Source organism: Taeniopygia guttata, chromosome 2 (genome assembly GCF_048771995.1).
Source record: "Taeniopygia guttata chromosome 2, bTaeGut7.mat, whole genome shotgun sequence".
NCBI classification, from domain to species: domain Eukaryota; kingdom Metazoa; phylum Chordata; class Aves; order Passeriformes; family Estrildidae; genus Taeniopygia; species Taeniopygia guttata.
The window spans coordinates 94,103,998-94,125,660 of NC_133026.1; the positions used below are offsets into that span (position 1 = coordinate 94,103,998).

Genomic DNA, 21,663 nt, shown 5'->3' on the forward strand with positions numbered 1-21,663 from the left:
ATGTTATCTCTACTCTTCACACTGCTTCAAGGTCAATATTACAGAGCTGAAACTCAAGTTTTGATTTAGTTAGTGCATGCAAACTCATTATGGGCAAACCAAAGTCTGCTTTGCAAGTTAAAAACAGTTTCAAATTAGGAAACATTGCACTGGATGAGCCTAAGACATATTACATCATAGTTGAGAATTAGGGCTGTGTTTTAATGTGCATGCTTGTGTTTCCCAGAACACAAAAAAATAAAGAAAAATCACATTTTAAATGCCACTTAGGGCTTATTTAGGGATAATAGCTTGTAATAACTCTATTTACTCTTGTAAGTGCATATTCCATATCAAGATACATTGCCATGGATTTTACAAAGACACAAGCCATCTAGTGAGCAATGAGGGCACAAGTCCACATTCTCAGTTATGCAGTAGATGCACCCTGAGAACAAATCCATGTTGTAGATCTTTCTCCCTTCTTGGAGTGAGAGAACTGGAAGTACAAGGAAACTAGACTTGCTGACGGCTGCATGCCACTGATCAAGAGATGTCCCAATGTCAAACTCAACAGGTAAAGCAATGCTGTGAAGTTCTGTGTTGGAAGTGCCAAGTGGCCTTTGTACACCCAGCAGACAGGCGTGTCAGACTCTGGGCTTCACTGATGCATTTTGGTTTTCATGATCAGCTCACAATTTGTCATGTCAGATACTTCTGAATAACAGTGCTGTTGTTCAAACAACTTAGGCTAAGCAAACTCTTAACACCATGTACAAGCATTCATGGATGCCAGGTCTGAACATAGCTAACACAAAATAAACATTCACTCCTCAGTGTTTGTGTTCAGTGCTCACAAGAACTGACACAGGACAGTCTGACTGTACTCCAGTGCCAAGTGCAAGGGTTAATGGTACCATTTATCTCCAGCCATCAACTTCAATGACAAACCAAAGAAACCAAAATAAGTCTTCAGTGACACCAGAAGACTCCCTAGCCCAACAGCTCTCCACCATAAAGTATCCAGATCAAGCAACAGCAAAAACCAGGTAGAAAAGATTTTTCCACCTGCTGCCCATCAAAGGGGGAATCATCCTATGCTGCTGACCTATGTCAGGACACAGGACTGTACCATGCTTTCAGAGCAAAGCACCACCACTTGAAACCTCTACCTACTTTAGGCTGCCAGTGCTGGTCACAAAACTCGGAAGCAGGAAGCCCAACCCAGTTCAGATAGCAATCATTTAAGAGGTTTGTTTTTTCCAGAGTTTGACATAATAACAAAAGTATTAGAGTTTAACGTATCCAGTAGACAGCTTGAAGTGGATGTCAGTAGTTACTGCAACAAGCGAGCTCTTCTCTCCCTTTTTATGCCTACAAATTCCATTTGCTCCCTTACAGTATTACCAGTTATACTACAGTGTGATGACCTGGTTTACAGAGCCAAAATTAAACATTTTGAGCTAATTTTCTCAGAGAGGAGCTGGAGTTTGCAACATCAGCTTCAAGTGAAAAAATTCTTACAGAGCCAGAGCCCAGGAATAAAAATTTGAATTCCCCACAAGATATAGCCTGTGTAGCCATGTTGCTCAACTGCCTTTATAGCCACAGAAGTGTCCCTCCCAAGTTCCCAAAATTGCTTTCCAACCCAAGCCATTATTTAAACCTTAGTAACCAAGAGGCAAACTACAGCATGATTATTTATTATTCTTTTTTGGTAGTACAAAGGCAGCTTTACAAAAATGGCCAGTAGTCACTACCACAGTGAAATCTGTTACAACCTGATTCCCTGTAAATTAAAACCTGCAGGCAGGCATCAACTGTAAGAGAAACTGCTCTTCCAAATCACTCAATCAGCAAAGGCAGATGTCTCAGTACAGCTTCGGCACATTCCAGTGTCGGTCCACAATCTTGACTACTTGTTTCCAGGACATATCCAGGATTAAGAACCTTAAATTGGCTGGAACTTCTGCCACTGCTTTGGCTGCCTAAACTGCTGAGAGTAAACCATTCCTCTTCATTTACAGGAGAAGTAGATGAATGCAGCAAACTGAAGCAATAGAGGGATGAAGATGCAGTTCAGGACTGCTGACCTGTTAAGGAACAGTCTGTTTGTATAAAGTAAGCATTTAGAGAAGCATTTTTGGTGTATCACGTTGTTTGTCAAGTGAATTGCCCCTTTCCATCTCCCCAGCCAAAGGAGTGGAGTGTTGATAGAAAAGGGGAACCATGTTAAGACTTGGTAATTGATGACATTTTGCAAGAAAATTCAGACTTCCAATCTATAAACCAGAAGGTGAAGTGTCTAACTTAGTCCTTCAGCTGGGAAACTTCATAGAGGTATGCACCAAGCATCTTCACCCCCTGGATGTAGTTGTACCTGAAAAGAAGACAGTTTCCTTTAGCAGTGTCTTCACTGAGCTTTATTTCTAGCAGATGTCCTATTTGCAAAGCCCACACATCAGTCCTAGGTACATGATAAACTCAAGGGGAATTGCTGCTGCAGGCAACAGGCACAATTCCCCAAACCCCTACATCTTCCCTGGCAAGACAAACATCAGTCTTGGGGGAGAGGGTAGCTAAGCTTAGAGACCAAAATATAAAACCTGCTTCTGGTTTCAAGTGTATCAATATAGAAATCAAGATTGAGCTACCAACTAGTTACCCAACAAGTCAGTCTTTCTCTGCTGGGGAGGATGGCATTTTCCATCCACAGAATTAAACAAAAGCAAGAGCTCAATTCTTGGTGTTTTTTGTAATACATACCAAGACACCCTAACAGAGGAAGATATTCTCTTACCTATTTAGTTTTTCATTTTGAGAGTGAGCGCCATCATCTGCAGCTCCAACAGGAAGCAGCATGACATTCTTGCCTGTGGCTTCTTGAAAAGTAAGGGTAACAGGAATGCTTCCTCCCTCCCTTGTCAGGTCTGGTTCAACTCCAAAAACTAGAAAAGTGATACTCTAGTCAGTTTGAAGTCTGTGTTTTTTCCCACAAACCCTCACTTTAGCCTTCACGCACCCATCTGTACCAGGTATTGGCCAAATCAGCCAGACTGCAAAGGCCACATAACTCTGGAGCTTCTCCCCACAGATGTAGCACCGGAATATTGTTGCTGTCAGAGTTCAGTTACCCACCAACACTTCATCTGAATGCCTATCTGTACTCCAACACAAGTTAGAGTTGCTCTAGCTGCCCAATACAATCTAGCAAAACTGACTAAGAGGGGTGCTGTGACCAAACTTCATTGAATTTGGCTTAGCAGGTGATCCAAACCAACAGTCTCATCCTTATGCAAAAGCAACACCACACCAACAAACTTGTCCCAGAACAGTAAAAATTTTGGTATCAAGTATCTTTCCCATACCACAGATTTTCATTTAAACATTGCACATGACATGCTTCCTCACTTAGTGAGCCGAAGTTATTAAACATGAAGGCAGAACAATTAATATTCAGAACATGACCTCCTCAGTGTTTCTTGAGGTGCTGGAACAAGAAACTTTTAATCCTAACAGTGCCCAGTGAAAAGCCCACTGACCTGTCTTCATGGCCCTCCTACCAGCCATGTAGTGGGGGTGGTTGAAGTCTGACACCCAGGGTTTTCCACCATGGCCTAAGTACACTTTGAATTTGTTGGGACTCTGCAGTTCTGCAAACTTTTTGTTCAAGTAGTCTTCAACCTGTAAGAAAGATTGAATGATCTTATCTACTGTTAGCATTTGTATGAGCACTGTCAAAGTTCATATTCTAAAAGCACCCTAGAGACTTGCAGATCACTAAAACTGCACAGCAAAACTTTTCCTATTGCTCTTATTTTGTAGTATTCCAATGATTCTCCACTCTGAAGTCAGAATATCTTCTTTAGGCAAAATAACAGTGTATTGCAGAACAATTAGCCAGTATGTCAAGCACTGCTGCTTTTGAATACGCATTTCTGGCAGTCCAAGTGCCCTACAATTCAGTTAGCATTTACTCCTAAGCCCCTTTGAGTTTAGAGAAACTGAGTAATGGAACCACTACAGACCAGTGGGGCACCACAGGATTCCCTCAGTTATCTCATGTTGAGGTGCAGGATGGGGAAGATAGCAGGAAAGCAAATGAACAGAACTGCTTTAGAAAACAGAATAACTCTTTCCCCAAAGCAAGGTGAACAGAAGTTTAGAGACATTTGTCTGGATAGCAACAATCCATCTCAACATACATTCTTTGTGACTTCCTCAGGAGTCATGTTTGGCACAAGCCTGATTGAGAACTTGCCAATCACTTTCCTAGGAATCACAGTCTTGGCACCAGAGGCTGAGAAAGCTCCTTCAATTCCATGGAGAGACAAGGAAGGGTATCTCCACCTGTGCATAAGGATCTCTCTCTGCAGAAGCAAAGAGAAAGATGCAAAGTTACACAGAGCTCCCTAAACTAACAATTTCTTCAACCTAATAATGAATTTGCAAGAAATATCACTTTTCCCCATGCAGAAACACAGCTCATTGAAGAAAATTCAGAAGCCATTACTCCCATTAAGCACACATTTTGACAACACAGCTGGGTTCTCAGCACCTTAAGAGACTTGGCAGTTCTAGTCTGGCTCTCTCCTAGCTCTGTGGAACTTATGGGACATGACTAGTCTGATTCTGATAAGGACACAAGAAGAATTTATAAGGTGCTCAAGCACAGTTTGTAGGGAACATTGAAAGCTTTGATTCCCACTGCCTCAGGACAGGCAGGTGCTTTCATCACCAAGACACTGCTTAAGTTCATATTTTCTAAAAGCCTCACCACTGCTCAAACTGAGGCTTATAGTGTGCTTTTCTTTATATCATCAGCTGTATTAAAAAGCCTGAACTCCAGGTTAATTAAACTGACCACCACTGCCTTCCTGCATTTCCTCTCTGAACAGTGAGCACCACTGTTCACTACATTGGATCCTGAATTCAGCGCAGTTGTTGAGCTGCCCTGAGCAGACACAGGTTTCCAGCATGAACCTCACAGCAGAAATGCAGGACACTTAAAAATTTTGTGTCCTTTATGTTACAAATTGTTCTTTTTTCCAGGTACAACCTGCCTCCAATCTTCTCTCAAAGCAAACGTAGCTGTCACAGTTCAAATGTCTCAAGCACATTTGCTTCTCACCTGGAAGTTAGAGTCATCTCTCCCTAGCCCTAAAGCCCTTCCTGCACACACGCAGCTTAGAAGTCCTTTAGCTGGAATTTCTGTTGAGCCAAGACTGAACAGCTTCAGTTCAGTATCACAAAGAACATCTTGCCAGCTCCTCCTTATATCCAAGCTATAATTCATTCATTACTTTAAAGGACAAGGCTAAGCAAGGAAGCCTGTGTGCTCCCACAGTTAATATAAACCTGAGCATGTGAAGACAAGGCTGAGGATATAAATTGTTACTTATACCTATTTGAGTTAAGTTTGAAATCTCCTGACAGTACTAGGACAGAAGACAGACCTGAACATGTAAACTTGCCTTTTACAACACCTGTGTCTGCTTTTTATGACAGGAGATATATTTACATCTAGGGTTTTAAAATTAGTATGTAATACCTGTACCTTGTAAGATTCAATGCTGTTAAAAGCATTCATTTGGAGAGCACCCAGGATGAAGATTTAACTTTAGACATGAGTTTATTGAGATTGTTCAAAGATTTGGGCTGCCTGGCTCATGATTACAAACCAGTCCTTGTTTGCCAGATCTAGGAACATGTTCAGCATATCAGCCTTGAATTCAGCAAAGCTAGGTTTCAAGCTCCTTTTTCACCTAAGGAGTAATCATCAGCTTTATTTCTGATAACACACAACTTCCTATAGATGTAGAAAATCAGATGTTTTTAGATTGTCATCTGACCTCTGGAAAGCTGCCAACATTTTTATCTAGCATTAAGAGAACCGCATTAAAGTTCTGTACATGTTTTAAATACTATTTATACAGAGTAAAGAGCAAATTTAGAGTTCTCAAGACTGCTTGAGTTAAACATGAGATAACCTAGAATAAGTTTTCAAGCACCTAACACTAGCAGTTCCTCTGCAAAGTGGAACAGTGCCAAGTATGCAGTCAACCATACAGTAAGCAAAATTATCTTCAAGGCATTCTCACCATTTGGAGTACATCAGATGAATCCTCTGCCTAATAAATTACTTAACTACACACACATACTCAGAAGCTTTTTTCTGCCTTCTTGAACACAGACAGCTTAATCTAGACAGGGTAGAGGGGGAACGCAGCACACCTTTGCATCATGCAGAAGTCTTGTTGCTCCCACATCTTTTGCATATTCTGTCAGGTCAAAATCAATCTTCTCATATAATGCCAGCTCCTCATCAGTAACAGGTGCCACTGCTTCATTAACACCTGGGATAAGGATTTTCCCTTTCCCGTCTACAAGAGAACCTGTAAACATGAAGCACCTAATATCAGTATTCAACCAAATGTCATTGCTGGGAACACTTTCCTTGGGAAACAGAAGTCTTGGCCTTCTGAAAACTCTGTAAATGTAATGAAATTCAGACTTCTGTTTTCCAGAGCATGCACCGCTGAGCACTTAAAAGAATTTGCCTTTATCCAAAAGGTGCACTTGATTGCTGCTGTATTTAATTCTACTGCTACGTTTCAGTGGCTGTCTGAAGGTAAGATTCCCAAAGAGTTCAATATCATACCCACAGCAGAATTTAAGACAGCTGATTTAATTAATATGCAAATTTTCAGCAAGGTTTTAGGGATACTAAGAGTAAACAGACAACGTCTTGGCAAAATCTTCACCGTGTTTCTGTATCTAAGGCAGTAGGCTTTACATACCTGGCAAGCATCACTGCACTGGTCACTGCTTTGCTACTGCAAACTCAGTCATGCTTGGATGGTTCTTGCTCCCATTTTAAATGCACTCAGTGAAACCTGAGTTTTCTTACCCATTAGAGCAATGAGATCTGTCATGGCCTCATGTACTGAACCACCGTAAACGCCAGAGTGAAGGTCTTTGTCACAGCATTCCACCTGATTGAAGTGAATGAAGATTCAGCACGGAGATTTTGCCATGTAGGGAGGAGATTAGAACAGCCAAAGCCCAGCTAGAACTTGATCTGGCCAAGGGTTAAGGAGTGTCCCTATCATTTGTTCAAAGCAGAGGGCAGTACAGCATCAGGGAATGAGAAAAAGGCAAAGGTATTTAATGTCTTCTTCGCCTCAGTCTTCAATATCCAGATCAGTTGTCCTCAGGATGCCCAGATCCCTGAGCTGGAAGTTGGTAATAGGCAGATGAGGGAAACTCATAACTCATGAGGAGATGGTTAGTGACCCGCTATGTCAATTAGCCACCCACAAATCTATGGGCCCAGATGGGATCCACCCCACCCCAAAGTATTGAGGAAACTGGTAAAAACTTGTCAAACCACTCTCAATCATCTACCAGCAGTTCTGGTTAATTGGAGATGTTCCAGCTGACTGGAAAAGCACAACTGTGACACCCATCTATAGGAATGAAGATATCTATGCTATGAGACAATCCTTCAGTGGAGGTGCTGACTTATCTTGCTTCACACACCTGAAAGCTATCCCACCCATCCAAGTATCAGATAGAATAGCAAGAGAAGGATGTTTAGACAATTAGGAAAAACCATCCCATGTAAGTAGCCAGTTTCATCTTTTCTGAAAAAAAGCTATTGGCATGAAAAGGTTTACACTACCACTCTTCTCCTGTGAAAAAATTCAGTTTAATAATAATGGATTTGCAGTGTATTTCAGCACTTACCTCTATGAAGTAGTAACAGACACCTCTCAAACCATAAGTGATACAAGGCTTTTTCTTGCCTAGCCAGTAGTTGTCAGAAATGCAAACGTAATCCACATCTTTAAAGAAAGCATCTCGCTGAGCAAAAATCAGTTCATCAAGGCCTTCAGATCCTGATTCTTCCATACCCTCTAGGCAAAACCTAATATTTACTGGAAACTCCTTAAAGTGAAAACCAGGAACAGATTAAGCATGTAAAAACACTTGACTCCTTCAGTAATCAGTAATTTTCATCTGTCGCATTCAAAGCAGAACAATAGACACAACTGAAATAGTTCCCTGACAGTGGAATTTGTTAATTATACACAAACTGGTTTAAAGTTTGGACTGTGCTTATGTTGAGGGCATTTACTCCACCCTCCATTTGATGAAATCCAAACTCTTGAAAAAGGTCATAAAAACTTGTCCCCAGACCCCTTAACATGGAAACACAGGAGAAATCTGTTGCCAAAGGTTAGCCACCAGGCTAGGAAAACTAATAAGACACAGGAATTGCAAGCCACAGTAGGAACAGAGCTATCCTGTCTATCCAGTCTAACATATTCTATATACCTAGACAGCAGCTGAGAACTGGTTATTCCTCTCAAAAGTAATAGGAACAAGATAAAGCAGACCATCCTGAGCTATTTCTGATTGCACATTTTCTTTAACAGAAATCAGCAAAGCTCCCAATTTTAGTGTTACTAAGTTAATCTCCTCTTAGTGCTCAGTGACATTGAGACATTAAGCTTTGATAAAGGCCAACAGCCTTACATTATAGCAATCACATATGATTATTCCTCCTGCTCCACATGCTTGCATATGTATTTTCCTTCCTACATATTCCATTAAACGAAAATTGTTAGAAGTGCAGCCTAAGCAACTATAGGACTAACTTGTCAGCAAGTCAACTTAACCCTACTAGGAAATCAGGAAATTTACAAGAGTATTGCATCATTCATCCAATCAGCTGAATAAGCAGGTCTCCCTCACAAGGGTTTGTGGCTTGGATAACATTTATTGCTAGACTCAGCTGTGTGTGAAAAAGCAGAATATGTTTTGTGCACATACCTGGTTAGTTTGTTGATAAGCCTCCAAGGCATTCAGCCAGGCAAGCACTGGACCTTTGTCATCTGTTGATCCTCTCCCATACAACTTTCCTGTAGAAACAAGATACAAATTAACCAGTGAGGAAAAAATTAGTATGAAGTTTCATCTCTTGCCTAGATGAGAACATTTGTTTTCAGGTAACTTTTTTAACCCTGCTAAGATAAACTTCATAAGTAGCAGTTTTACATCCTGCTTCACATACCCTTTTAAATGGGACAGGTACTGTAATAGTTCTCCCACTTAGAAAAATGTAGTGCAATAGTTCTCCCACTTACAGAAAATTCCCCACCTCTTCTCCCAGCTGCTCCCTCAATAGGAGTTTATTATAAGCCAGGAAAAGCCACAGCTGCTTTGTTCTTCACAATAATATAATTTTCTACAAGCATCTCAGTGTATAGAAACAAGTTTTCTGTTTTTAACAGAAATCTATCAAGTATTATCTTCAGTTCATTAATTTTTTGTTTGAAGAGTAAAAATTCAGTAGCTATCACTTCTCTGGATTCTCCAGATAAAAGTCAATCTCCCTAGAAAGAGGAATTTAGTCAAAGATGAGTTTCAGAGGCCACAGGGGATTCCCAGAAAATGTAGCACATGGGATCACAGCAAAAGCAGTTACCAGCACAACTCAGAGCTGTGGCTACAGCCCCTCAGCACCCCATGTAACCAAAGAAAAACCAGCCAGACAGCTTGCAAAGGTACAGAGCCATTGGTGAATGTCTCCTGCATGGCCAGGCTCCACAGAGACAAGCCACAGCCTGAAGCAAGTCTAGGTCTTGCCAGGAGATGAGATAACCCAGTTTAGTAACTTGGGCTCTGTTGCCTATGACTAAATGCCCAAGCAGAAGTACTAGTTAGAAAGATACTCCTTACTGGCAATTATTAATGCTTATGGAACACAAGTTGTTAATGTCCTATTGATATGCCCTTTAACACTGAGAAAGTGAAACAATTAAGAAGCTGTTGGTAGCATCAGCTTTTAATAGAAAAGTTTTAAGTCTTCTTGACTGCTGGCAATGTTGTTTCAACAGGAGATACTGCACCATTTCTTCATCCACATTTATGGGAGAGGGACAAATTTTGGGCCACTAACTCTGCAAAAGAGCTTCTGTGGAACTCCTAATAGAGCAGTTAAACACAAGGCAACCCAGAGAGACTGCTGTGCCACTCCTGTCTCCAGGCATAAAGAAGTTGTGTTGTGTATTTTTTCTCAGTAGAAGTTCAAAATTCCAGCAGTCTGACATGACCTTACAGGCTTCAAGCTGTGAACAAGAAATTAGTTCTAAAAAGCTCTCTGGCAATAAGCCAGCACCATGGAAGGCAGCAGTTAAGATTGTACTGTATCTACAAGGAAGAAAACATGCAAATTATAGCCTAGACTATCAGAAAAGGAAACAACCCCAAGAACAGCTGAGATTTTGCAGCTAGACTTTTTTGCCATTGCCCCACCTGCATATTTTTACCTCAACAGTATTAAATAAATACCCATACCAGTTCTTACTCCTCCCTTTCAATCAATGGCACAGGTTTGGGACAATTGAGGAATACCACACTTGTTACATAAGTGTTTATCAGTTTGTGAGGTCCACTACTCTTACCATCTCTTTCCACCAGAGTAAAGGGCTCACTATCCCAGCCATCCTCTAGTGCTGCTGGCTGAACATCCAGGTGACCATATACACACACTGTCTTTTTGCGTGGATCTGTGCCCAGCGTTCCCAGAACAATTGGCGGTAGGGGAATCTCTGACCCATCAGGCAGCTAGAAATAGGAAGGCAGAAGTTTTATTACAATGTGGAATGTCAGAGTTTTAATCAGATACATGAATTACCTTAATACTATCAGAGTAGAGGCACAGACAGCTAAACAAAACTCATCTACTTAAACCAACTGCCAGAAGCAGCATGCTAAAGAAGGCCTGATGGCATCATGCCAGTTAGTTTCCTGACAAGTCCCAGTAACAGTCAAAATGTTCCAAGCCACTTAGAACTGTTAGCTTTAAACTACTAATCCTACATCAGATTTTAGCAGAGCAAGTTGACTGCATACCAAACTACTATATCTAATGCTGACCTAAGAATAAGTGATAAACTCCATTCAATATTGCTTGTCACTGCACTTTCCTCCTATCCACAGTATAGCTCTCTGGACAAAAATCTCCTGAAAGTGGTAAGGCTGGGTGTAACATGTGCCTACACCCAAATAAGATCAGCATAACAGACATATTTCTCTGTACCAGCCTACATTGTTATGCTAAGGGCAGGGCTGATGAACACAGTTCAGGAGTTCAAGAGTTGACCTTAGCTTAATCCCTTGGAATACCCCATAAGCAATTATCACATGCTATTCCCAGTCAGCAACTATTTCCCTTCCAGTGAACATTTACTTCTACACACTGTTCAGCAGATGCAAGATAAGCTTTGACTTTTTGCTTATATGGGTCCCAAGCTCCAGATTTTTATCAACAGGTTACATAGTCCTTGGCTAGCTGCAGCTCTACATAATTAAAGCACTACTGCAAGAATTTACAGTAATCAACACACAACAAATTGCTGTGCAGCAGTAAAGCAACTTTGATCTGACAAGTTCACTTGCTTTATATTGGCCCTTACAGATATAGCAGCATATTACATATAAAATTCTAAAATCAGTTCTTGCTACCAAAAAGTTAGTGATGAAAAAAACATCTTTATCTCTGAATTAATTTAAACACTTTTGATGGGGTTTTAGGCTGTAGGTAGTAGCAGAGCTAGACCTACAAGTCAGGTTAACAATCGACCCTCCCAAGTCAGCTGTTTTACTGCTGTAACCTGTAGCTACAAACAAATGTAATCCAGTTGCCCAAAGCAAAAACTGCTCAGAAGGTTCCCATAAACACAGATCTAACTCAGCAGTCTTTCACACCAATTACAAGGACAATCTCCTAAAACTAGTAAACATTCCAGTGCAAGGTTTTAATGCCACTATCCAAATCCTAGTCTAACAATTTTGGTATGGATCTTACTCTGAGGCAGATAGTGGTTAGGCACTTCAAAGGAGGAGCACATCAAGTGGATATCCCTAGGGTAAGATTATCATTATCACTCTCATAGGCACATACATTTCTCAGGGAAAAAAAAAACAAAACAGTCTGGGCAGCTAAAAATGAGGCGGGAAGTAATTCTTTTAATGATACTTTTGTATCTAGTAAGGGAGCAATGCAATCCTGTGACAAATGTAACACTTCTGAAAGAGTCTGGAAGTCTTTTGACAGACTTACTGAAACTTCAGTTGTATCTTTTATAGTCTATGGGTCTAAGGACCAATAGCAGCCTGTTTAATGTCTAACATTTTTGTTTGTAGGTGCCCTATTCATGGTCAGTTCAAAAGTATTAAAAACACATTTAATACAGTCCAAAATTTAATTCGGCATCTTAAATTGGCTCTCAAAGTTAACTATAAACAAAGGTTTTTAACAGGAGGTTCAGACACTGCGACAGCAAATTGATTATCCTAAAACCCAACAGGCTACTTCCTTTCTAGGCCACTGCCCACAGGACCCTTGTGTGGTGGCCCTGACCCAGAAGTCCATCAGGCACCAAGGAATTAATGACCCACAAAGATAAGCTGAGTAGCCCAAAGCCTGTGCCATGCTATGCTGCACAGACAGCTTCACCTTCCTGCCTGTATTGTGCTGTGCATATCCCTGGACTGCAGGATAAACTGAGCCACTTGACTGTAACCTGAAGGCAGCTCCCACTGGGCACTGGGGATTACATCACCTGCATGTCCTTGATTTAATCTAAAAGTGCATCAAGAAATTCTCACACAAAATCTCTTTTGTCAGTGGAACTGAACAGCTTGAATAAATAAAATGGAAAAACATTTATATGCATGGGATCTGCACAATATGTTGGATGCCTGCTAGATGCTGCACAGCTTGGAGGTGCCAGTATCTGCAGGGACATAAGAACACCCATACTATCATCTTTCTTTATAGTGGTAAGTCAAATAAACAGCCTTTCAATGGAGTCTAGGTGCCTTTCATACTGGGAACATAAGAAACCAGCACTTTCTCATGCAAAATACCTTGCCTTCTAAAGAGATTTTTTCCTAGTAAGCTGACATGGAGATGCTCAGGTACCTTTTGTTTCCCAATATCCATGAGTTTGGTTGTGCCTCCCAGTCGCTCAATCTCCTTTGCAGCAACCTCCATCATATGCTTGATTTCACCCCTCTTCTCTGGCCATGCTGACACGCTCTGGATTGCCACCCACTCTGCCAGGCGCTGGAGAAATGGAAGAGCTACAAGTTTTACTACACAACAGACACCATGCAGATACCACCACACCTTGTAATCCAACAAACACTGATTAAAGTAAAGCTCAAATTGAGACAAATCAACTCTGTCATCTGCCCAAAGAAGAATTTTTAACCATTAATATTACTCTCAAAAGTTCTCTAAAACCTCACTTGCCTACAGCTGTCCCTGATGCATAGCACAAAGTCTACAGACACATCAAGTAAAGTTAAGAGTATCACAGCTTGTGCTTATTGTACCCCTTAAGTTGTTCTTTAAGTATCCAGAACCAGCTAAAGTATTTTGGGCCTCTCAAAAAGGCCACTTTAGCTTTTTCTCCCTGCACAAGTTCAGCAAGAAAACTGCCTGAAATCAAGCTGAACACTTGCTGCAGTTCATGCCTGAGTTCACACTGCTGTACCACTGATTCCTTCATGGATGAAAGGGATTATAATACAACCTGTAACTAAACAGAAGGTCAAGCAGCAAAGAACCTCTTTGGAGAGGGCAACCTCTCCCTCTGTAGCCCAACACAAATTGTTTTATACAAGAAAGCTTTGTTCCAGGCTCATTTATAATATGTTTCATCTCCCATCTCCAAAGGGAAGAAACTGTAAACCTAGTTTGGCATTCAGAAACCAGCATCAGCTTCCTGTACCTCTAAATAGGCCACCAGTTGCACTATACAGTAATAGATAATTTCCTAATAAATTTATCATGAACATTAAGGTTTTTGAAGAGAATTAGGCCTAAATTTAAGAACCAGTTTTCTGGCCTGACTCAAATCCTTCACATTTGCTGCCTGCTCTCCCCTCTCTTCCATTACTTGACATTATTATTGGGCATATCATATAGATGTAACAACAAGCTTGAAGCCGACCACCTAACTTCTAATATCACACAGCTGCCCATGCTGCAGGAAAACATTCAAAAAAAAAACCCCTTACCTGAACATAGAGGTCCTGGTGTTCATCAATGTATTTAAAGAGGGTTTCAAGAGCAGACATTTTTGGACTAGTTTTCAGAACAGTGTTGCTGAAGATTCTGTGACAGAAAAAATAATTTAGCTCTCACAGGGTTAAGAAGTGACAGTCAGTAATCAAGAGCCACAGGAGACCTTCACCTTTCAGCTTCTAATGCCACACACCAAGCTGTACTAATATAAAACTTGAGGCCTCTCCCTTTCATGAAATCACCACAGTGAAGTAGTTAAACAAAAACATATTTAAATTTCAACACCACTCTTTATGCCTCTCCCCTCCAAATAACTTCCAAAGTTAAACTGAGCAGTTTTGTCTCTAGAGATACTTTAAGGAAATCATACACTTCATTTTACTGCAGACTTGCAGGAAAAATGTTACTCAAGTAAAATGCAGCTTCAAAGATTTCATTAGATAACATGCCATAGGCCTGAATGCTGGTAGCCAGGTCCAAGAAAGCACCACACTCTGCTCTGCAGAGGAGGTTAAAAACAGGCAGCTGGAAAACTGTGCTTTCTTCAGCTTTAAGTCTCAGCCTGCCACTCAGATTTCACAAATAAGGTCAGAATGAAGCCATGGGAACAGAGGCCAGCCCCAGCAGGCCATGGGCAAGTTGTCAGTGACTACTTCAGTGCTACCACTTCCTTCTTTTATTTTCATTTCAACTGAAGTTCACATACGAAAACCCAAGACCCGTCCCCTTTTCGTTTACTGTCTTCCTTACCATTCTGAAATCAATATTGAAAAGAAATACTGCCCACCAAAGCAACAAAGTTTAAGCTTAACTCTCAAGTTAGAATTAAAGATACAGCACCTCATCTAAGCCAGGATAATAATGAGCTTTACAAATCCCAGAATTGCTAAGGTTAAAAGGGACCACTGGAGGTCAGCTAGTTTAAGATGTGGCCCTACAACACATTACTCAGGACAGTTTCCAGGAGCCTCTTGAGTAATTCCAGAGGAGGATCCCTGAAGTCTGCCTCTGGAATTCAAGTGCCCAGACTAGGAGGAAAAACTCCAGTGTCCATGTATACAAGCAGGTTCAGCAGCTCCAGCCACTGTGATTCAGTATTTTGTTGAGTCAGCTTTATGCCAGATCCTTTAAGCCTTTCTTCTGCTTCTACATGGTAGTCACAAGACAGTTGTTAAAACATCTGACTGCTTGTCTTAAGATTTCTTGAGCAGCTGACTACTCTACATATCTGAAACAAATCCTCTTCAGCTGCAGGTTGTCCCACACAATATACTGCAATATAAGCACCACCCCAAATTTTCTTTCAAGGTTGTACTTGCACAGATACTGGTGTTTGACATACAGAAATCCTTTCCCACACCAGAGATAGCATCAATTTAATTTAAAGCATCCATCAAGTTTAAATTTGGATAGCTATTTTTAAGCACCAATTAGAACAATCCCAAATAACCAGACAAGTAAGCATTCACTGTAATAGTCATGAAAAGTGAAAATTGAACACCTTCAGAAGAACTACATAGACATAACCAAGTTAAAGCAATGCTTCTCACTGAAGCTGGGGCTCCCTGGTGAAGCCACCCTCCTCACATGCAAGAGCTCAGGAAGGATTCATGTGGAGCTTTTCGGGAATCCAGAACACAGGCATCAGTCCAGGGCATCTGACCCTCCCCTTCGCTCAACCGGTTTCTATAACAACCTCAGGGCTCCAGCTCCACAGCACAGACGCAAAACACAAGTTACATGGAGGCTGACTTTCTGTCCAACACAAACAAGATGTAAACTACTTGTTAAGTCAGGGACTACTTTAAATATCACCTTAATCATAGTTAAATAGTTCTGAAAACACAAGGGCATCGAATCACACAAGTCACACCAAAGAGCTGCAAAGAAGCCTGCTCCAGAAAGCTTCAAACTACAAAAAGTAAGTGGTTACTACACCGCAAAAGGCTGGATGGGCTGGATGTTACTTCCCCCTTCGTCTTCAAAATCAAGGTTTGAACTTCCTGTAAGTCCTTCTGAATGGAGAGTGAACCCTATGCAGAAGAGGCGCTACAGTTTTACCTTTTCACAGGACTACAGAAGTTGCACCTGTAAATAAAACAACCCAAGGGACTATCGTTGCACTATTACAACTTTGCCTTCCTTATCCACAAACATTAACATCCCAGAGGAGAGCACTGAACCAAGAGCGCTCTGCAGCCACCACAGTGTCCCATGCTCAGGTCGCAGGCTCAGCACTTTGGGCCGAGGCTGAACTGAAGGTTAAACGTGGGTTTCTTTACAGGGTCTTGCAGCAGCGGGTCGGTGACAGCCTCGAGGCGGGAGGGAAGGAGGCAGGCGTCCGGCGGCTTCCTAAGGACAGCGCGGGGGGAAGCGGCAGTGCGGAAGGGGACAGGAGCGGGGAGGCAGGAGCAGCTTCTCTCCGGGGACAGCCACGGTGCCGCCGCGCCCCACGCCCGAGCAGACGCTCCCGCCGAGGGACACGGAGCAAGGCCCGGCCCGCCGGCGGCGCCGCGCACCCGCCATTCCCGCGGCATTCCCGGCTCCGCCCCGCCAGGCCGAGCCGCGGCGGCCACGTACGCCGGTGCGGCCGCACGATAGGACCAAGGGACGCGGTGCCCACGACCCCTCCCGACACTCACCCGCTGTGCCCACGCAGCCCCAGCTCCCACCTGGAGTGAGAAGAACAGCGCGTTCCACTGCGCTTTAAATACCCCCTCGCCAGCCCCGCCCCGCCCCGCGCCACGCGCCGCGCCGCGCCGGCCAATCCGCGGGCAGTGAGCGCCTCGGGGGCGGGGCTTGAGCCGAGAAGCGGCGCGGCCTCAGCGCGGGGCTGCGGCCTCTGAGGGGCGGGGCTGGAATAACAGGAGCGTAATAAAGGGGAAATTAATATATAGGCGAATATAACACGGGGTCCGGGGCAGAGACCAGTCTGGAGAACTGAATTTTTCCAGCCAAAGCTGGGAGTATCCTTATGATCTTCGTACATTTGTGGTTTAGATAGGTTTAATAGATATAGATATAGATATAGATATAGATATAGATATAGATATAGATATAGATATAGATATAGATATAGATATAGATATAGATATAGATATAGATATAGATATAGATAGATATAGATATAGATAGATATAGATGTGGTGTAGACAGGTTCCTAGAATTAGGATTAATTATAGAATATCCTCTGTTGGAAGGGATCCACAAGGATCGTCAAAATCCAACTTCTGGCCCTGTGCAGGACATCCCCAAAAATCACACTATGTGCCTGAGAGCACTGTCCAAACTTCTTGAACCCTGTCAGGCTGGGGCTGTGACCACTGCCCTGGGGAGCCTTTTCCACTGCCCAATCCCCAGGGTGAAGAACCTTTTCTTGATATCCAACCTAAACATCCCCTGACAAAACTCCAAGTCCTTCCCTCAGCTCCTGTCACTGGTCACCACAGCAAATAGATCAGTGCCTGCCCCTCCTCTTCCCCTCATGAGGAATTCTAACTGCGTTGAGGTTTCCCTTCAATGTCCTCTTCTCCCGGCTGAACAGACCAAGTGACCTCAGCTGCTCGTCATACAGCTTCCCCTCAAGGCCTTTCACCGTCTTCACAGTCCTCCTTTGGATGTTCTCTTATGGTTTAATGTTGTTTTTATTTTGTGGCACCCAAAACTGCCCCCAGCACTCAAGCTGAGGCTGCCCCAGTGCAGAGCAGAGCAGGACAATCCCCTCCCTTGCCCAGCTGCTGATGCTGTGCCTGATGCACCCCAGGACAGGCTTGGCCCTCCTGGCTGCCATGGCACTGCTCAGATTCAACTTGCCATCAACCAGGTCCTTTTCCGTGGCACTGCTTTCCAGCATCTCGTTCCCTGGTCTGTACGTACAACCAGGGTGAAATTACATAGCTGGGAGCTCAAGAGCTGGAAACAAGTGAGAAACAGTGGGGCATGCTAGATGGTCTGTGAACTGCCATGGGGGGAGCTACATAATTTTGGAACTTGGCTGCTGGTGCTGTGTGGGGTAAGGTAAGTGCTAGGGTCTTGCACGAGGCAGGTCCGGCCGCAGGTCATGCTGAGCTGGAGATTCACAGGCAGATGATGGGATGGGATGGGATGGGATGGGATGGGATGGGATGGGATGGGATGGGATGGGATGGGATGGGATGGGATGGGATGGGATGGGATGGGATGGGATGGGATGGGACGGGACGGGACGGGACGGGACGGGATGATGGGACGGGACGGGACGGGACGGGACGGGACGGGACGGGACGGGACGGGATGGGATGGGATGGGATGGGATGGGATGGGATGGGATGGGATGGGCCCTGGCAGGCCCCCATGGGGAGCTCCTGGCAGCCTGGACTCTAAGGAGCCCCTGACACAGGGACACCTGGCGCTCTTCTGTGTTGGTGGGAGAACTGATGGCAAAATGTATCCCAAATGGACAAATGGAACTTAGAAACTGCAGTAAAATTTCTATTTACAGTTATGTTAGGAAAAATCTTGCCTGGAAGCAACAGAGGAAAAAAGATTAAAAAATAAAAAAATTAACAAAAGGAAAGAGAAACTGCTTCTAAAAAACAGTTTGCTGCATTTATGACGGGTATTAAGTGACATGACACAGGATGATTTCTAGTGACCTATTTTATTGTCATATTCTTATTCTTGCGTGGAAGTAATTTTTGGTACTTTTTTCCCCACATCCTTAAAAAAATTCACAAACCAAAATAAGAATCAAGGACACGAGCTGACAAAAGAAAGGCATTAAAGAAGCATTTGTTGTGTAGCAAATATCGTGCACTGTATTATCACAGTTTTCTGCAAGCCTGTATTGATCTAAATCCACAAAGGATTATGTGAAGAACAAACACAAAAACCACACAGTAAGTTACCTGAGGGAAAACAACAACTTTTTTTTTGAAAGATTACAGGCCCAATTATCAGCTTTGAGAGCCTTGTAAGTTGTCAGTATAGAAACACAATTGTATTTTACAAGGCTGTTAATTTGGAGGTGAAAATAAAATATGCATACATAAAAACCCTTTGGGAATAGAGGAGAAAGGAGAAGTGGGAAAAGACACATTTATCAGAAACTGTTTAAGGCCAGGGGATGACAAAGCAAAGTATAAAGAAAATATAGGGATGCTCAGTATTCTATGGTCCTGACAGAGATATCTAAACAACTAAGCTTCTCTATTTATTTTTTTAATATGTTGTCCTTGAAATAGTTTTGCTCTAAAGAAATAATTTGTAGATACTTGTGCCATTGCTTTTAATCACAGGGATGTAGCATGTATGAGTCAGCTGAAGCAGTAGCAGCAGAGTAAGTGAGGAGCCTGAAACATAAGTACTGGTCTGGGAGAGGACAACTGTGTGAATCAGCTTTTTGGATGGCTGTGGACTGAGAGCCACAGGGCTATGGGAGGCCAGCAGAAATGCCATTGTGTGGCTGTCCTTTCTGAAAAATTCCATGTGAAATGATGAAAAGGGACAGAAAGTTTCTGTGGATACTACAGTACACATGCAAAACTCACTCTCACTTCTTTTGAAATCAATTTCAAGTGGCGGTCATGTCCCTATTCGCAGGTGTGTGCCATCTAAAAGTTTCACATTGCTCAATTTTTTGTCTTTTTTCCTACATGAGGTAATGTCACAACACCTACTTTAGTGCACTTCTGAGCATCATAGAAAGCTGAAATTAGTTGTCTTCAGCATCTTTATTGTATCTTGCTATTTCCTGCTCTGTCTTCCCCTTTCCCCTTTATTTTGTACATTTCTGCTTATGTGATTCACAAGCACAGCTTTCTAAACATTGGTTGCTATATAAACTGTATAACCATATAATTGTAAATTGCTAAGTTTGGAAGATTGCAAATATGGATGTGCAGAACAGTGCAGCTTTGCTGGATTTCTTTGCTTTCCTGCAAACAATAGTTTTTTGAGCTAGTGACAGCAAATTTAAAGAAGGATGTTTAAGGAAGTCTCACTGGTTGCTTTAATCCCTTTCAAACTCTGTCCTATTTACATCACACCCATGTGAACATGCCTATGTAGACATTTTGACTCCATTAACATTGCTTACCTTAAGTAAACCCACTTCTCTAGGGTTTGATTTTGTTGACTAAAGGTGAACAGAGCTGCTTATCCTTGGAAATTGCATTGCTACTGGCATTCCAGCAACGTTAGCCTTACCAATTACCCCTGGCTTTTCAAAATCATGTGGTCTTAAAGCCTAAATTCATTCAGAGGAATATCACTAAACCAAAACAAATCAAAGTATCATTTACTATCCAGTCAGTACTTTGGCTTCAGAGGTAACCTTGCCCTGGCCTCCAAAGAAGCAGGGCTGTTCATGTGACTTACTGTAATTGTAGAGTACTGAACACTTGGGCGTGTTCATGCCCTTCCTAATCTACATATGCATGTGTGCCATGCAGTAATTAATGAGCTTGATCCTCATGGGCTTCTTCCAACAAAATAACTTTTTAACAGGTGATTAATCAAAATACAGGGCAGATTACATTTAACCTAGACTTAGCCATGTAGAAAAGGTTGATGTTTACATGGGAGAGCCCTGTGTGGAGTGTCTGTGTACCTGTGCCCCTGGTCAGAACCCAGTTACACTGTCCATGGCACTTCCTTGGACTCTGCACTCAACTTTTTCTGTTGTGAAACGTGCACACTGCAACTGAGACAAGAACTGAATCAAAATCTAGAGTCCGGGTCCTGCGATACTTATTCCCATCCTTGCATAATGGAGCACTAGTGTGAAATGAAACCTGTGTGGCTCAGTAGCCCAAGGAATAATACATGCTAAAGGATCCTTTTCCCTCCCTCTGCTCCTTCTCTTCCTCTACCATTTACTGACTGCTCCTTTTGTCATCTTCTGTGTCCTCCACTATGCTGAGCCTGACAAATGGAGGATTTATATTCCCTGTAGCTCCATCCAGTCTAACTAAGAACATCTGCGCTGGCCTTGCATGAGCCCCCTCAGTGCTGTGCCACTGTGGAGCAGACAGATACACAGGTTGTGTTGCTGTGCTAGGTTGACTCTCTGGCTGGGTTGCTGAAAGCATGAGGAGATAATTTGCCCTGCAGTGGTGGGTTGGATACCCAGGAAGCCCAGCATGCTCACAGAACTTCTCCTTCCTCACCAGTCCCTAGAAAACTCTTCTTGTCCCCAGCCTCCTGGCTCAGTGGTTGACACATGAAACTTTTCTGCAGGTCTGGTAGCCCCTGTATCAATAAGGTTGTAATTTTTCTCATAAAAATCAGCTTGCTACAACTTTAGATCCTCAAGTATCTTAACAAAATACCAAAACATCCTGGATTACTCAGCCTTCAACAGTCACTAATTGCTCAATTAAGTCAGTTCAGGACACCATAGACCTTGAAGTCCTTCATGCTAGGCACTAGATTTATCTGCAAACCATGACAGCATAAAGTAGAATACAAGGGCCTTGCTGTGCACTGCTGGATAACTCTTTGCTCCTTTTTTCCTGGCTTTATGTAAGGTGGTTTGCCCTTCCCCAGAAGTGCTATTTTGTTGACCCTGTACACTATATTGCAACCTGTGTTTTCCA

The 21,663-nt window shown here is 42.6% G+C and overlaps 1 protein-coding gene across 1 annotated transcript; it reads right to left on the reverse strand.

Moving 5' to 3' along the window:
- Positions 1 to 1,666: 1,666 nt before the first annotated feature.
- Positions 1,667 to 16,847, reverse strand: CNDP2 (carnosine dipeptidase 2). Its single transcript, XM_030265895.4, has 12 exons — positions 16,729 to 16,847; positions 14,080 to 14,176; positions 12,977 to 13,120; positions 10,452 to 10,614; positions 8,818 to 8,906; positions 7,729 to 7,929; positions 6,890 to 6,974; positions 6,214 to 6,374; positions 4,185 to 4,349; positions 3,522 to 3,663; positions 2,780 to 2,927; positions 1,667 to 2,359 (listed from the first exon to the last, which is right to left on the reverse strand). The coding sequence occupies exons 2-12, from the start codon at positions 14,137 to 14,139 to the stop codon at positions 2,290 to 2,292; spliced, it is 1,428 nt and encodes a 475-aa protein (XP_030121755.3). The 5' UTR covers positions 14,140 to 14,176; positions 16,729 to 16,847; the 3' UTR covers positions 1,667 to 2,289.
- Positions 16,848 to 21,663: the final 4,816 nt, after the last annotated feature.

Excerpts from the sequence above, each read along its gene's own strand:
- CNDP2 (XM_030265895.4), bottom strand. The coding sequence starts at position 14,139 with ATGTCTGCTCTTGAAACCCTCTTTAAATACATTGATGAACACCAGGAC. Across the intron at positions 7,930-8,817 it reads CTTATCAACAAACTAACCAG|GAGTTTCCAGTAAATATTAG; the intron begins GTATGTGCACAA and ends TTTCACTTTAAG. Across the intron at positions 6,375-6,889 it reads AGATCTCATTGCTCTAATGG|GTTCTCTTGTAGACGGGAAA; the intron begins GTAAGAAAACTC and ends TCATGTTTACAG.